The sequence below is a fragment of the Micropterus dolomieu genome, linkage group LG06, assembly GCF_021292245.1.
Source record: "Micropterus dolomieu isolate WLL.071019.BEF.003 ecotype Adirondacks linkage group LG06, ASM2129224v1, whole genome shotgun sequence".
Classification (NCBI taxonomy): Eukaryota; Metazoa; Chordata; class Actinopteri; order Centrarchiformes; family Centrarchidae; genus Micropterus; species Micropterus dolomieu.
Window position 1 is genome coordinate 6,807,058 of NC_060155.1, and position 14,771 is coordinate 6,821,828.

General features: G+C 38.5%; 1 protein-coding gene across 1 annotated transcript; it reads right to left on the reverse strand.

Annotated features, from left to right (window-relative positions):
* ncstn (nicastrin) lies at window positions 1-14,529 on the reverse strand. Its single transcript, XM_046052592.1, has 17 exons — window positions 14,375-14,529; window positions 13,217-13,318; window positions 12,713-12,836; window positions 11,269-11,390; window positions 10,082-10,227; window positions 8,999-9,143; window positions 8,786-8,898; window positions 8,029-8,178; window positions 7,805-7,909; window positions 6,219-6,296; window positions 5,419-5,588; window positions 5,204-5,306; window positions 4,566-4,664; window positions 3,628-3,715; window positions 3,126-3,289; window positions 2,454-2,666; window positions 1-1,281 (listed from the first exon to the last, which is right to left on the reverse strand). Exons 1-17 carry the CDS (start codon window positions 14,430-14,432, stop codon window positions 1,159-1,161), a joined length of 2,103 nt encoding a protein of 700 aa, XP_045908548.1. The 5' UTR covers window positions 14,433-14,529; the 3' UTR covers window positions 1-1,158.
* Window positions 14,530-14,771: the final 242 nt, after the last annotated feature.

Sequence of the window (14,771 nt, forward strand, 5' to 3'; positions counted from 1 at the left end):
TGGAAAAGAAGCAATGTTTATTTTTTCATCAAGGCATCACAATTGGTAATTGATTCCAGCTATTAAATGAACATCCATCAACAAAAAATTAAAACCTTCTTGTTGTCACAATTTTCTGAAGTTATCATTAAAAGAAACCTTGTGAAAAAGGTACGAACCCCCCAAAAAAGAAAAAAAAAAAAAGAGTGCACAGCGTATTTTCAGTGTCAAATCACCAGATTATTTTTAAATGGATGTGATGATTTTTGGCAGCTGATCGATATGTAAAGTGTTGTCAGCCACGCCAGACTCCTTGGGAAATTCTTCTTCTCCATACAAATATCACAATGTGTGAAACTGCAGTGGGTCTACAACTACAAAACACATGTAGTTATATGTGTACTGGGACTGAACAATATAAATACTTAGCATTGTTGTCAACTTCCCAGGAACTAGAACTTATCAAAATACTTCACCGCACATTTCCAAATTTTGCAAAACCTTAAATTTTAATTTTTACTACTTGTTCATTGACTCAAAAAGTGGTTTCTTATCATTACAACTAATCGATAAGTTAAGTACATTGACGGAGAAGACAGCCACGGTATTGCACATACAATTGCAATCCTCATACAAAGTTCAAACACACACACACACAATCCTAAGTGTTCGTACACACTGAATCACACAGTCCACTGCTCACACACCCACGTTACATTTACATATTCACAATCATACAGACTCAAAATAATGCTCAATGTTTAGTGCCTACCCCGTGACACAGTAAACAAAACATTCTTTGACAATAAAAAAGGGAAAACAAAAGCCTGAAAATAAACAAACAAAAAAATAAAATAAACATCTTTTCCACTGGCAGGGCCTGCAGGGGCCTGACCAGTGTTGTCTGACCCTGATGAGTCCAGATCCATCTAGGCCAATCCAGTCCGGTCCAGTCCTCATGTCGCACCTCGCCTGAGTGAGTCCATACATATGGAGTCATCGTCTAAAAAAAAAACAACAAAAAAACAATCCACCCCCCCTCTGCTGCTGTGTCTAACCTGTCTTGTGTACCTACTCGTGTTGTGTTTTAAAGAAAAGAACTGGTCCATGTCTGGTTGGGAAGAGTAGTTGAAGTAGTAATAGTAGTAGTAGTGGTGGTCGTCGGCCTGCCGCGTAGGATCAGTAGGTGGCGCTGGTGGGCTCCCTCCCCGAGCTGAACAGCATGTCGGCCTTTGAGCTGATGATGTAGGTTAGCAGCAGGGATGTTATCAGCACGCCGACACCCACACCCAGCGTCAACATCTGGGAGGAGGAAAAAAGAAGTTACCAAACAACACACATTAAGGCAGTATTAATTGATTTTTGTGGCCATTCTGGGGGCAGCTGAACAAGATGTAAATATCACTTTACATATATTATCACCTTATTTGTTAGCAAATAGTTGCCTATTTATACATCTAGCAGACACGGAGCAACATTAGCATTTATCTGGAGCGTTGTTTTTGTGCAACTGTTGAATTTAAGTCAAATATTTACTCTCCTTTTAGCTCTATTTTGGTCTCGACCAACACCTGAGGGAAAACGTGGCTCATTAGCTGCAAATTGCCACTGCATGTAACACCTGTCACATTACACATAGTAATATGATACACTGTTAGTATGAAAACATTAGGTTAGTGCAGCCTTAAAGTCACAATAGGTGCGTTTGAGATGACTGTGGCTGACTTTTGCCGACTTGATGGTCTAACGTGAGCTGCAGGTGACTGAAGGGGCGGGGTATAAAAACAGCGCCGTCATGTCGGACACACTCTACCTGCATCAGCTTGCTGTGAGCTGAGATCAATGGATGGTCTCATGGCATTTTTCTTTGCAAATGCCGTGAGAGCAGGCAATAGTGTGGTTCCAACTTGGTGCAGCCAGAGAAAAGCAACTGCGGCCGCTGGGCTCAGAGCCTGCAGCTGCCTTGCTCCTGCGAGGAGTTTTGCATCGCCGGTGAAAGTCAGACACAATTTCTAACCAGCGTCCCTTATTTTTAGTCCAGCATGCATCACGTTAAGTCAGCGCTGCACAGCGCCACATGAAGTCAAACGCACCTTACATGTGCAATTTGAACATATCTGACTTTGGCATTTAACTGTAAATAAATAAAATCTACTTTTGCAGTTTTCACTTATTCCCACAATTTCATCGTAAAATAATTTCAAAATCATTGCAACTTTGATCGCAGTTTTTTATAAAAAGCTGTCGCAGAATTAAGTATTTTAGGCTGCAACAATCACAAAAAAGGCCCGTGAAATCCTGCAGGGACTGATCTATAATTTTCAGCAACATTTAAACATTCACAAACTGATCGCCTACTCTGTTGTTTCAGGAGAAACACAAGCCTCGTCATTAACCACAGGATGTTCCCAATGTGTAAGCGTGTGTAACCGTGTTACATGTGTTTGACTCTGAGGAGCGAAGGGCAAGTTTACCTCCAGTTCATGACTGGCCACCAGGAATAATCGTCCTTTGATGATCTTCCACCTGGACTCGGTCCATGTTGAATAATTTTTGGAGGTGTACTCGCCCAGCAGGAAAGCTGGAGACTCTGCTTTGGAGAATTGTACTGTGGAGCGTACGCAGTAACCCTCCCTCTGTGTACTGTTGGGAGGAGCCGCACCTTGAACCCACATGTATTGGTAATTCTGTGGGAGGACACAAGGGGAGGGAGGGTGTCACAGGGTGGGGGTGTGGGAAGTACATTATTTCTGTTTTAAATGAGTGGAACAATGGCATTCACATTTCCCTACTTAATACCTATTATATAATTCTCAAGCAGAAATATTAAACATGCTCCTTCTCTTTGTTTTAAATGACAGCAGACTGAATATCATTGGCTTTTTGTAGTGTATGTCATTTAAGACTAATGATATAAGATCAACAATGAAACATAATCATACGTTGCTGTCGTAAACGTTTCCCTGTCATAACTATACATTTTTTCAGTTTTTCCCTTTAATTTCCTTTTTTAAGCTGGTTTATAAAGAGATGAAATAATAGAGATCTGAGATCGGTTCTTTTCTTTGTGGCATAATTTGTCTTAGATTACATGAACAAACTAAATCCAAGTAAATCAATGAAAGCAAGGCAGTTCTAAGTATTACTTGTTTGTTCTTTGTGTCCTTCTCATCCTCTCTCTGGTTCTGGCAGTTTTCCTGGGTGGTGTTGATGGTGATACCAGTCAGGTTAGCCAGCAAGCACTGCACCAGATGGGTCAGTGTGTTGGTTTGCGCATTCACGCTGACATATAGGTTTACGGGCCTGTTATCTGACAAGCAGAAGATACAAGAAATCAAGTTTTGTCTCTGGAAATAATATAAATGTCACCACTGGACACGCATAACCCCCAGAGGATCCACCAGAACATTTTTACATATCTCCACTTCTCTGTTCCCATAAAAAAGGGTAGCTGACTGCCCATCTGGCTGTTTTATTAAAAGCAAATACCAAAGTACAGTAGTGACATTCATCATTTCCCCAGCAGCTACAAAATCAATACATATTAGATAAGCAGTGTTTATAATTAACAGTCCATTAAAAGCAATTATTGTCCACCTTTGTATGAGTCTAGTAAATAAAATAGGATTAGCTTGTATACCAACTTACTCAGTTGGCCAACTACGTTAGAGGTGACTATTTGCTGGAACCAGGAGTTATTTGACCGAACAAGGAAACCGTACAGCATTCGTGTCACCTGAGGAAGAGAAGACAGTTAGACAGAGGCAGTCATCTCTGCTCAGTTACAAAATAAGACACAATAAGACACAGCAAGAAAAGTGAGTCATTGGTAAGAAATCTATCCAGACAGGCAACAAGAAAAACCTTTGTCTGTCTTTGAATTAATGATGATACAAATTATTTAAAAAGCACAAGTAATGGAAAGAGACTAAACAAGCTGCAATTAAATAAAGCAATATGCAGAGGAAGAAAACAAAAAAACATACATTAGGGTAATAAAAGGATCTAAAAAGGGTCATGTGAATATAACGTGTGGGAAGGTGAGGGCTTGGAAAATCTCAACAGTAAAAACAGCGTGTCTGCAAGTTAATCAACTCCTACTGTTAATACAAAATTTGAGGGCAATTAAAATGGAAAATGAATACCAATGTCATTGCAAGAAAATGAAAGCAACTTTTGATACTGTGCGTCAGGGGATAATCTGCATTACTTGCATAGATTCTCACCACAAGTGAATGAAGAAACAGAAATAACAGAAAGACCTCTACAATTTAAATTCAGATACTTTGACTGTATTCCAGACTTTGACTTTAGAGAACAAAAAGACTTTTCTTCGACTCGTTTGTTAATTGTGTTTCTGTGACTTGCAGTACTTACTTTGTATTTTCTATTTAACATATTTATTGTTATGCATCAATATACCAAGGTAAATACCCTGTATGTGAAAACCAATAAACCTGATTCTGATGAAAAGTTGGAATTGACAAGGCACAGATATATAGGAATAGTGAACTTGTAGATAAAGTAGCCGCCGGACAAGCTTGAAACATTCAATAAAACCCCACGTGAAATCCAACTATTCTTACTATTTGAGAGTCCGCGCTAATATTCTTCATCTGGGCTTCTTCTCCTCCTGCATGCAAGTACAGAGCCTGGGCCACCATCGTGGCCACCTTGGTCAGAGCCTGAAAGATGCATGATGAGAAATGAAGAATATATGAATTAGCTGTTTCACAGCAACATCTGTATGAAATTCACAACAGTAAATCAAACGGTGGCATTATGAAGACAACTTAAACATTGCCGGTTTTTTACAGGTTTTCACTTTCAAGATTTTAAATATAGAAAATGTAAAACAAGAAAGTCAGCAAATAATGAAAAGTGGTTTAGATAATGACACAAGTGCCTGACAACTCCCAAACAAACATCGAGAACAACTATTTGAAGCAGGTGTTATAGATAAAATACAATTTTTGAGAATGTAGAATGACTCTGCAACAACATGGCCTAGTACTTACTTACATCCAATTAACTTTATTTTAAAACTGGGAAACATCCCATTTCTCTATTACTTGTCAGGCTGAAAGTCAAATCTGATCCATCTTATCGGATACAGGAGATTTCATGTTGCTATCAGTCTGACTGACCACAGTGCAGCAGAGGCTGTGTGCCGGCTTTTTAAGAGCACGTGAAAATGGTGGATATTGGTGATTAACAGCAATACCTTAGCGGTGTCAGTGACGTGGTCGAGCTGCTCCTCTGGTGTCATGTTTGGAGGGTACGATATGTTCAGGTATTCTGCATTATCATACATACTCCCATAGAACCTGCACACGGGAGAGGAAAATAAATGAAGAGAACATTTCAACTCCTTGAGACAACAGGTCCCATGACTACAATGAAATGTAATGGTGTGTTTCAAAGAAACCCTCAAATCACCTATTAGTGAAAGCAGACTGGTGATCCTCAATAACAACACCAGGGATTGGCCGATCTCGCAGGAAACGCTGGAAGGATGAGGGCGGGAGTGGCTGAGAGAAATTTGGTTCGTCCACTGAGACATTTGCATTTGTAGCAGCCACACGCAGCTTTCCAATGAGATTCGTCACCTGAAACAAAACATTGGAGGGAATGACAACTAAAAAAGGTTATACATACAAATAGCACACTTGTTTCATCTTTTATCCGAATTTGCTCTTAAACGGTCATCTAATATTTAAATTTGTGGTGGGTTTTACAGTTAATAATCTGAAATCTGAAAATACCATTTTATGTTGCAGATGTTATATTCATAGTATTTAACATAGCAATACTGCTTAAGGATCATTTCCATCTGTCCCCATTTTAGTTCTGATATTTGTTCAAAGCCATTTCTTTTTTTAAGGATATCATAAGAAATACAATTTCAATGTTGTAACAGTATATTTTAACTTAATCATCCTCTCATTAGGTTACTGAATTTTTAATTCAACAATACGCTTTTGTGTTCTCTGTTTCTATACTGCGAATGCAGTACCTCTAGTTTGAGTTAACCTATTCTATACTTCTGTTTGGACATCCTATTCTGACTATTCAATGTCCCTGTGTGAGATCAATAAACTCATCTTATGAATTATTGCAAACTTAAGCACTACAACTTTTTAAAAAGGTATATTTAGATACAGTAAGCTATCAAACTGCTGCTGGTGGTGGAGCAGAGTTGTGTAAGAGAAGAAGCTCCTGAATACACGGATACAAACCTCATCATTGACACTGCTGTTCTTCCTAGACACAGGATCAGAGTGAAGCCACAGCTTGGAGTCCGAACTGAGTCCCACCTATGGTGAACAGATTCAACATAATGATATACTACACACACATAAACATAATGTACATAGTACATACACAACAAGAGGTCTAGCACATCTTCTTTACTGATTTTGTAAAAAGGTACAGCTACAATTATTTTGTTTAATTGTATGTTGTATTTGTTTTGTTGTCTTATGTTTAAAAAGGTCATTTGCTTTTTGGCTTTTTCCCCTCTCCTTTATTGATTTATCTATCTTTTTTGTGCATGTAAGAGAAAAAGCCCAAAGTCCACCTCAAAGGGAGTTCCCATCACCAACAGAAAACACTGCTCTGCACTGTCTGAAAACAGCTCGTTTGTAGTCCAGCCTTTACTTCCGCTTTGCTGTGAAGTCACAGCGAAACACGTGTCATAATTCTCGCCTGGCGCAAGGTTATTATAGTTTTGGATTTTTCATTAGTTTTTATTTGGATTTCGTTTTGACTTTTTGTTTTCAATTTCAGTTAAGTTTTAATTATTATTTAATGTGGGTTTCCTAGTTTATTATTTTTTTGGAAAATGCTTAGTTTTACTTAATTTTTTATTAGTTTTAGTGTTAATTTTAGTCTTTGTCGCTGCAGGATGCCAAGCTCAGTTCAGTTTAGTTTTTTCACAAAACATTAAAATACAAGTAGAATCAGAAATATTTGTGAAAAGGGACACCCTTTTTTAAGCTATCTGAAGCTTGTACATAGGGGCACAAACATTAATTAACTCAACATCAAACTATATCTGTATAAACAGTATTGTCTAATTGTAGACAGAGCAGGGGTGTCCCTCTCTAACTTCAAGAAGCTCTTGAAAACTCATCTCTTCTGAGAACACTTCCTCTTATAACACCTCTAACTCCTAACATCTAACATGCACTTCCTGTGCTCTTCTTCTTCTGTCCCCTACAATGATCTTGTATTGATTGCACTTTTTGTTTTGATTGCACTTTTTGTTAACTCTTACTTCCGTCCCTAGGTATTTACCCCATTGATGTGATACGTACTGTGAGCTCTTACTAGTATTTATTGCTGCTCTTACTAGTATGTATTGTCAGTTGTAGATCTGTATTTGATGCTCTGTTGATGCTTGTATGTTGTTCCTCAAATGTAAGTCGCTTTGGATAAAAGCGTCTGCCAAATGAGTAAATGTAAATGTATATATCTGTATACCTCATTATAGGGATATACCACCCAGCCCTATTTGGGGATCCGACCGTAATACATTTTTGAACCAGCCAAATTGTGTCTACTTAGCATCAAGAAACAAAAGTTGGCTGGTCAGATTAGTAGTGTTATTTACTTCTTCTTTGGTCAGTTAGATCATCCTTTAAAATCATAGTTTCCAATTTTAGACTACACACTTTTGGTACCTGTGCTGTCACTAAACAATACTTTGTCTTGCATTTAAGTCATTTTTAAAACTCTAAGTATTCCCTTAAAATCTGGTCGTCTGTGTAGGTTGATACATATAGAACGCAGATGTGTTACTGGAAAGATCTACAACGCACACCTGTCCAATCTCCAGTACTGAGTGAACATTGTCCAAGTCCACAACAAACTGATTGTTCTTCATATCGTACACCATCCTCGAGCTGCCAATGTAGTCAAAGGTTTCCTGAAGTCAAAGAGTCAGAACAAATGTACAGACAACATGAGTAGGACTGGCAGTACAACATCAAATCTGGCAAGTGTGTTGAGCACAGTGGGGCATACAATGGTGCGGAAGCAACTGACCCCTTGAAAGAAGGTGTAGAAGATGTTGTGTTTCAGTTCGGCCAACTGGGCATTTCGCAGAGCGTGAGCGGCCGCCAGCAGAGTGACAAAGCCAGAGACTCCACTCTCTGCCCCTGGAGTAATGTCAAAGAAAAAAGACTTGCTGTCCAGCTGCAGAGAGGAGGGAGAGGGAGAGAGATCCATCAAGCAGATATCTTACCTAGGTAAGTAGGTTAGTTCAATCTGCCATGACCTATTTTTAAATCATACCATAAATCACGAGGGACTGTGTAACTAATCTCTCAACAAGTCTTCTGTGAATCCAGTTTCTGATTTCTAATCACTATAATTGAATATGTTCTCCAATACGGTTCTCACAGTTTCATAATTGCTTCCAATAAAAACATCAAAAGCAATCTGTTGTCTTTAAGTGTTACTATTGGAAGTGTGATTAGCTCACGGCCGCCTTATCATCACTTTCATTTATGCGTTTTCTTCTCATAGCTCTTGTTCTCAATAACATAAAATATATTTACACGGGAAGCAAAGTTCAGAAGACTGTAAGTGTAACATCATATGACATGTATTACAAAGCAGGAATTATCTTGAACTTGGCTTTTATACAGGAAAGCTGTGAGTGAGATCACTGCAGATCCGGTTTTCCTGAACTCACAAGGGCACGTTAATGACTAACAAATGTTGTACTGGAAGAAATACTAGAACAGGCCTATTTTATCACTTTTGCTTAGACAAAGAAGAACTCTTTCCTGTAACTCACCTTGGCTGCTGCTATGACCACACTCTCCAACGGCTTGTGGCCCTTGTCTGTTATGTTGAGAGGTTTGGTGGAGGCCCAGACATTTTGGTCACCCAGCGGGTCACAAACATACTCTAAAGGGAGATACAGACCCAATAAAACACTGGTCAGAAAACAATCATTGAAAAAAAAAAAACATTTTGTGTATTGATATTTATTGGTTTGTATAAATACCCGGGGTGATGCTGAAGTTGATGTCGTTTCTCCTCATGCAGGTGGCTGTGTTCGTGACGGCTGACATGTGGGAGTAGAGCTGCATGGCGCACAGCGGGTACTGAGGGCTGCTGCCGTTCACAGCACGGTTGTGGTCTAAGTAACACTGCCAATGAAGAAAAGCGTACACATGTGAAATGTCTTTGTGTGTGGGTTTGTTTTTACAGACACAGAAACCACAAAAATATTAACAGTATTTTAATGAATCTCAAATTGTTTTCAATCCTTAGAACAAGTACGAACATATACAATTGGGTCTGGTGCTTTTGCTCAGGGGCACATTGGCAAATACTCTAACTACCATGTCTGGCGCTACAAATATCACTTTGACACAGTAGCTGTGCTGGGCATCAAACCTGAAACTCTCTGTATACACAACAGTTTCCCACGTCTCCCCTGTCTTCTTATCTGAGACAGGGAGCAACCACAAAGATTTCAACTTAAAAAAGTAAACTGTAAAATGAATACAGCCTCTGGTCATTAAAATGTTTCAGTAACCACATAAAGTCACAAATACAGTCCTTCACAGAGCAGTATAAAGAGTTTTAGGCCACTTTAAATCTAAAGTCCATCAACATCAGTGAGCTCAAACTGAAAGCTGAGATAAAACAGAACCGAAAGTCCAAAGAAGCAATGTTAGCTCTATTCTGTCAAAGCATGAAGCCTGCTGAGAAGGAGAACCATATGCACACTTTTACTGCATCAGAAGGGGGTATTTTAAACCTCTGTAATGTGACCTGTTTGTATTTCTCACATAATTGGCTTTAGAAAGAAGATGATCTCATGTGCTGCGGAAACAGCATTACAGGCATCATTACCAATCTCACCCATGATTGGGACAAGCTCAGATCAGCTTTAATTGCAACTGTACCGTTTTGTAAAGGGTTCCTATTTTTCAAAACCAGAAAAATTTAGCCCTTTTGTGCCGTGACAGAAAAGCTGAACAACGCAGTAACTGCAAGTACAAAGTGATCATATAAAACGGCATTAACAGACAAAATATCAGCTTCTGTGGCAAACTTCACTTGGATCCCGTCATATTACCTGTCGTATGACCTGAGTGTCATTGTCGTCTTTCAGAGAGAAGATGGGGAAGTCAAACTCCTCAAAGGACAGTCCATTTCCCAAAGGGTTCCACACTGTCGCATTACAATGGGCCAAGGCTGGATCGTAGCTCTCTGAATACACGCCTGAGGGAAATACAAAGACTGAATGTCAGCAGCCGTAACACTAAAGCAGGCACTCATGACGTGCGTTCTGCATGAGCAGATTTCTCTGAAGTAATTTAAATACATTAAAGCTAAAACTGGTGTTGGTAATCATCAACATGACTGATATGCCATGACTGAAGGCGTCCATAAAAATGTCATTATTAGTACTGACCCCACCCCCTGGACGTTTTCATATTTTATTCTTTGGTATAACAATTAAAATGCACACACAGTTGAAAAGTGATTCCTGAAGTAAAAGTCTCATTTCTCCATAAACAAGGTACAAAGTACAAGGTAAATTTATTCGTCATATTACAACAGGGTTGTAAAATGAGACGCAGTTTGCACCAAGCCTAACATTCTGCTACGTTTGCCACAAACGGCAGGTGAATGCTGAAGATTACAGCGTTGAGAAAACTCAGGGTACAATCTGCAGCTTAAATCAACTCACTTTTGGATTCTGAGTAAATTTTGCCAAGCATTTTGAATATGCTACAGCTCTGATTTTGCACCTGTGGCTGACTACTTCTTCACAAACTAAGTTGGAATAAATAAAACTGATGGAAAAAAGTAAATGGAAATGAAGACTGGGGGGGGAAGCCTTCCAGATCCAGCAACTTCTCTCACTTTACAACTCTTGATTGTGATTTCTGATAAAACATGTAAAACAACAAAACATGAATGAATTAGCTTTTTTAAGTGTTGTACTATGACCTTTAGCATTGTGCGCCTGAAGCTAATCTTGCCCAGATAAAAAAGTACTGGTCACACATGCAGCGCTGAATTTATAGTATCTCTGTGGCATTTTACAAAAAAATATAAGTGATGAGACATTAAATCTGTGCTGTAAAGTCAAACATAACTATATGGTGACACTACAGTGTTGCAGAAACTGTTCACAGAACATCAGAACCACCTAGCTTGGATTAGAGCTTGTGATTTCACGAGCTGCGCCTTAATTAATTTTTGTAACCGGTGTAATACTGATGGACAAGTCTTAGCAGGCAAACCCCCACCCACCTGTGTTCTCGTTGGGACAGGTGGTGTGTGGAGAGAAAGCCTCAGGCGGGTTTGTGTTTGGCGCCACAACAGCAACGCCAGCCACCCTGCCGGGGCCGTTCTTCAGCTTCATCATGATGGATCTGACGAGTAGACAGTCGGCACGGGGCAGAGGAAACGATACGATGCAAATGCAGGTCAGACATGGGTTTGAAATGTGGTTCAAGTTTCTTTCCTGAGGGTAAGACCAGATTTGCCAGATATACTCTAATGTACATTTCTATTATTGACTGCTCATGACTGATTGGGTTTTACTGCCATATCCTGATGTTGTAACTTCTCTCCTATGTCATACCATTTCAGTTAAAACCAACAAACATTTAGATCCAATTCGAGCTGTGATTGACCAGCTGTGCAGAGGTGATAAAAAGGAGCCAGGGTTTGAACTTCTCTCTGTAGCCCCTTTCTTTTTTTCCTTTTATTTAATTCTAGACAAGTATTCTGTCACTTTTCGCATGAAAAACCGAGTGACTTCCCTTCACAACAACTGTTAACAATATACCCCAGCCCTTACTCCAGTTATGAACAAGACAAGACATGGTAACTGTATTTATTTATTTTATTTAAATTTTTAATATATATGTATATATTTTTTTTTTTTAAACACACATACACGCTTACTGTTTTATTTTTATTTTTTAACAAACACACACACGCTTACGGTTTTATTTATTTTATTTAAATTTTTAATATATATGTATATATATATATTTTTTAAACACACACACGCTTACTGTTTTATTTTTATTTTTTAACAAACACACACACGCTTACGGTTTTATTTATTTTATTTTTAATATATTTTTATTTTTTAACACACACACACACACACACACACACTTACGGTTTTATTTAGTTATTTTTAATATATTTTTATTTTTTAACACACACACACACACACACACACACACACACACACACACGCACGCTTTTATTTATTTATTTTATTTTTAATATATATTTTTTTTTTAAACACACACACACTTACTGTTTTGTTTATTTTATTTTTAATATTTTTTTTTAAACACACACACACACACACACACACACACACACACGCACGCTTTTATTTATTTATTTTATTTTTAATATATATATTTTTTTTAAACACACACACACTTACTGTTTTGTTTATTTTATTTTTAATTTTTTTTTTTTTAAACACACACACACACACACACACACACACACACACACACACACTCACTCTTACTGTTTTATTTATTTCTTTTATTTTAATTTTTCTGTTGTTTTTTTTAAACACACATACACTTTGATTACTTTACGCTTTAATTGTTTAATGAAATGTATGGGGCTGATTGTTCTTATGTTGTGTATATATGATGCTTTGGCAATGTTGTTATTACATTCATGCCAATAAAGCTAATTTGAATTTGAACTGTACCTGGTAAAGAGCCGGGACTCCAGGATAACCAGATAAGGAGGATTAGGACCAGAGCGCAGGACCCAGTCCAGGTTTTCCTCTGACTCAAGTACATGGAGAACACCCACATTACCTGACAAAGACGCTGAAATCCGAAAGACAAAATGAAAAATAAGCATCTGCAATTTGAGGTACAACAGCTGTACTAGATAAAAAAAGGCCCCAAAGCATATCTATCAATGTGTGTCTTCTATATTACTGGAAAGGTTCTAGGATGCTTTATCTGCAATTTCCGTGCTTTCTTTTTTTATTGGAAGTTCATTTCTGACCCTCAAAGCTACAGCGTTTAAAGTAGACTGTGTAGTAAGCATTTCACTACAAAAGCCAAGTGAATGAAAGACACTCCGAGGCCAGAAAGACACACACTCGACATTTTGAGATGTAAAAACTATAACAGCTATTTTTAGTCATCATGAGTACTTTTGACAAGTACTTAGCATCACTTTAATCTACTGCTTTACTCACACTGGCAGCCTATTTGATGTGTTGCATTGAGCAGTCGCACACATGGGATAGTGTAATTGAGATGCACATAAATCTTCTTTTCCACCGAGTTACAGCTCACACCTGCAAGGAAAAAAGCACTTTATGACATCAGGGCATATCTTTTACCAAGAATGGATAATAAACAGAATTTCTGTCACAAATTACTGTGTTTTAATAATTTAGAGGACCTAAAATGAAAGTTACGTCTTTTAACTCACTAGTAAACACACATTACTAATTTTGTACTAGACCTGTTAAGACCTACACTCAGTTGCCAGTTAGATTACTTAAATTCTGTCTCAATTCTGACCTTTTAGATTGTCTGAAGTCACAGGCAGATCATTTCAAAATAGTGGCAATTTATTTAAAACATGAGTCTGTGCCCATTAATTACACTGTTTACAGAAATTATTGTAATGTTCATCCAACAGGCAGGTTTTTCAATAAACATGTTCGCTTTTGTTCACCTGTTGGTCCCACTGCCTTACCCACTAACGTTACAGCGCTCAGAGTAACAGCAGTAACGTTAAGGTAAAATAAAAAATCTGTTTTAATTCAAACAAAGTGCTACTTTGGTGGGGTAACTGTAAACCGAAATTTACCAGGGCAACATAAGGATGTGAAAGTGACTTAATTTGTGCTTCGACTGCTTTGTCTATTTGGTGACGACCAAATCAACAGTGTACTAAAAAACATTTTATGTAATTTGGCATGACTTTCCAGCGGTTAATCCCTCGAGCTCCGGGCGGCCGCAGCGGGGGGATCACGAGCGGTCACGCTGATGCTGCTGAGCTGTTCCTATCAAGAGGGCATACCCAATCTGTGACTTGCTTAGAGAAAAGTCTTCCAAACGACTTTATAAAATAGTTATGATTACTTCTGAACTTCCAGTTACAGGAAATGGGTCAAGAATTAGTGTCACACTGAACCCCATTGTAAAACTTGTAGGAATAACCCGGCAATGGAGATCAAAGACAAACAGGGAGCTTTTGCTAACGCTGACTAGCCTGACGCTAGCATTCGGCTAGCTCCGAGCACAAAGCAGCACATCAAGCTAACAGCCTGACACAGAAACACACTCCGCTCATGAACAAATACGTAGACATGCTAATACAACGCTGTTAGAATACAACTTACCGATGAAAAACCAACAAACTAGCAAATCAACAATGCATTTGTACGAGAGTAACTCCATCTTCCTGGTTTGAAAGGCAGAACACAACAGTAAGTGTTGACATGGAAAACGTCCGGGTTCCGCTCTTTGGTTCCGGTCCCCTAAAAGGGGATGGACTCAGTCAAAATGGCAGCTCTGGTTTCTCTCTGCGACAGGAGTTATCAAGTTTTTCTGTATGTTTTATAATTAGCTTTGTGTTGAACATACGGACATGTAATAAACTAAATTATCTTCTCCCAGCAACTTCCTTATTTCTAATTAATGGATCAACGCAAGGGTTGAGTCAACTCTACATTATATGACTCAACCCTGTAGTGCACTCCATTTACTCTCTCTCTCTCTCTCTCTCTCTCTCTCACA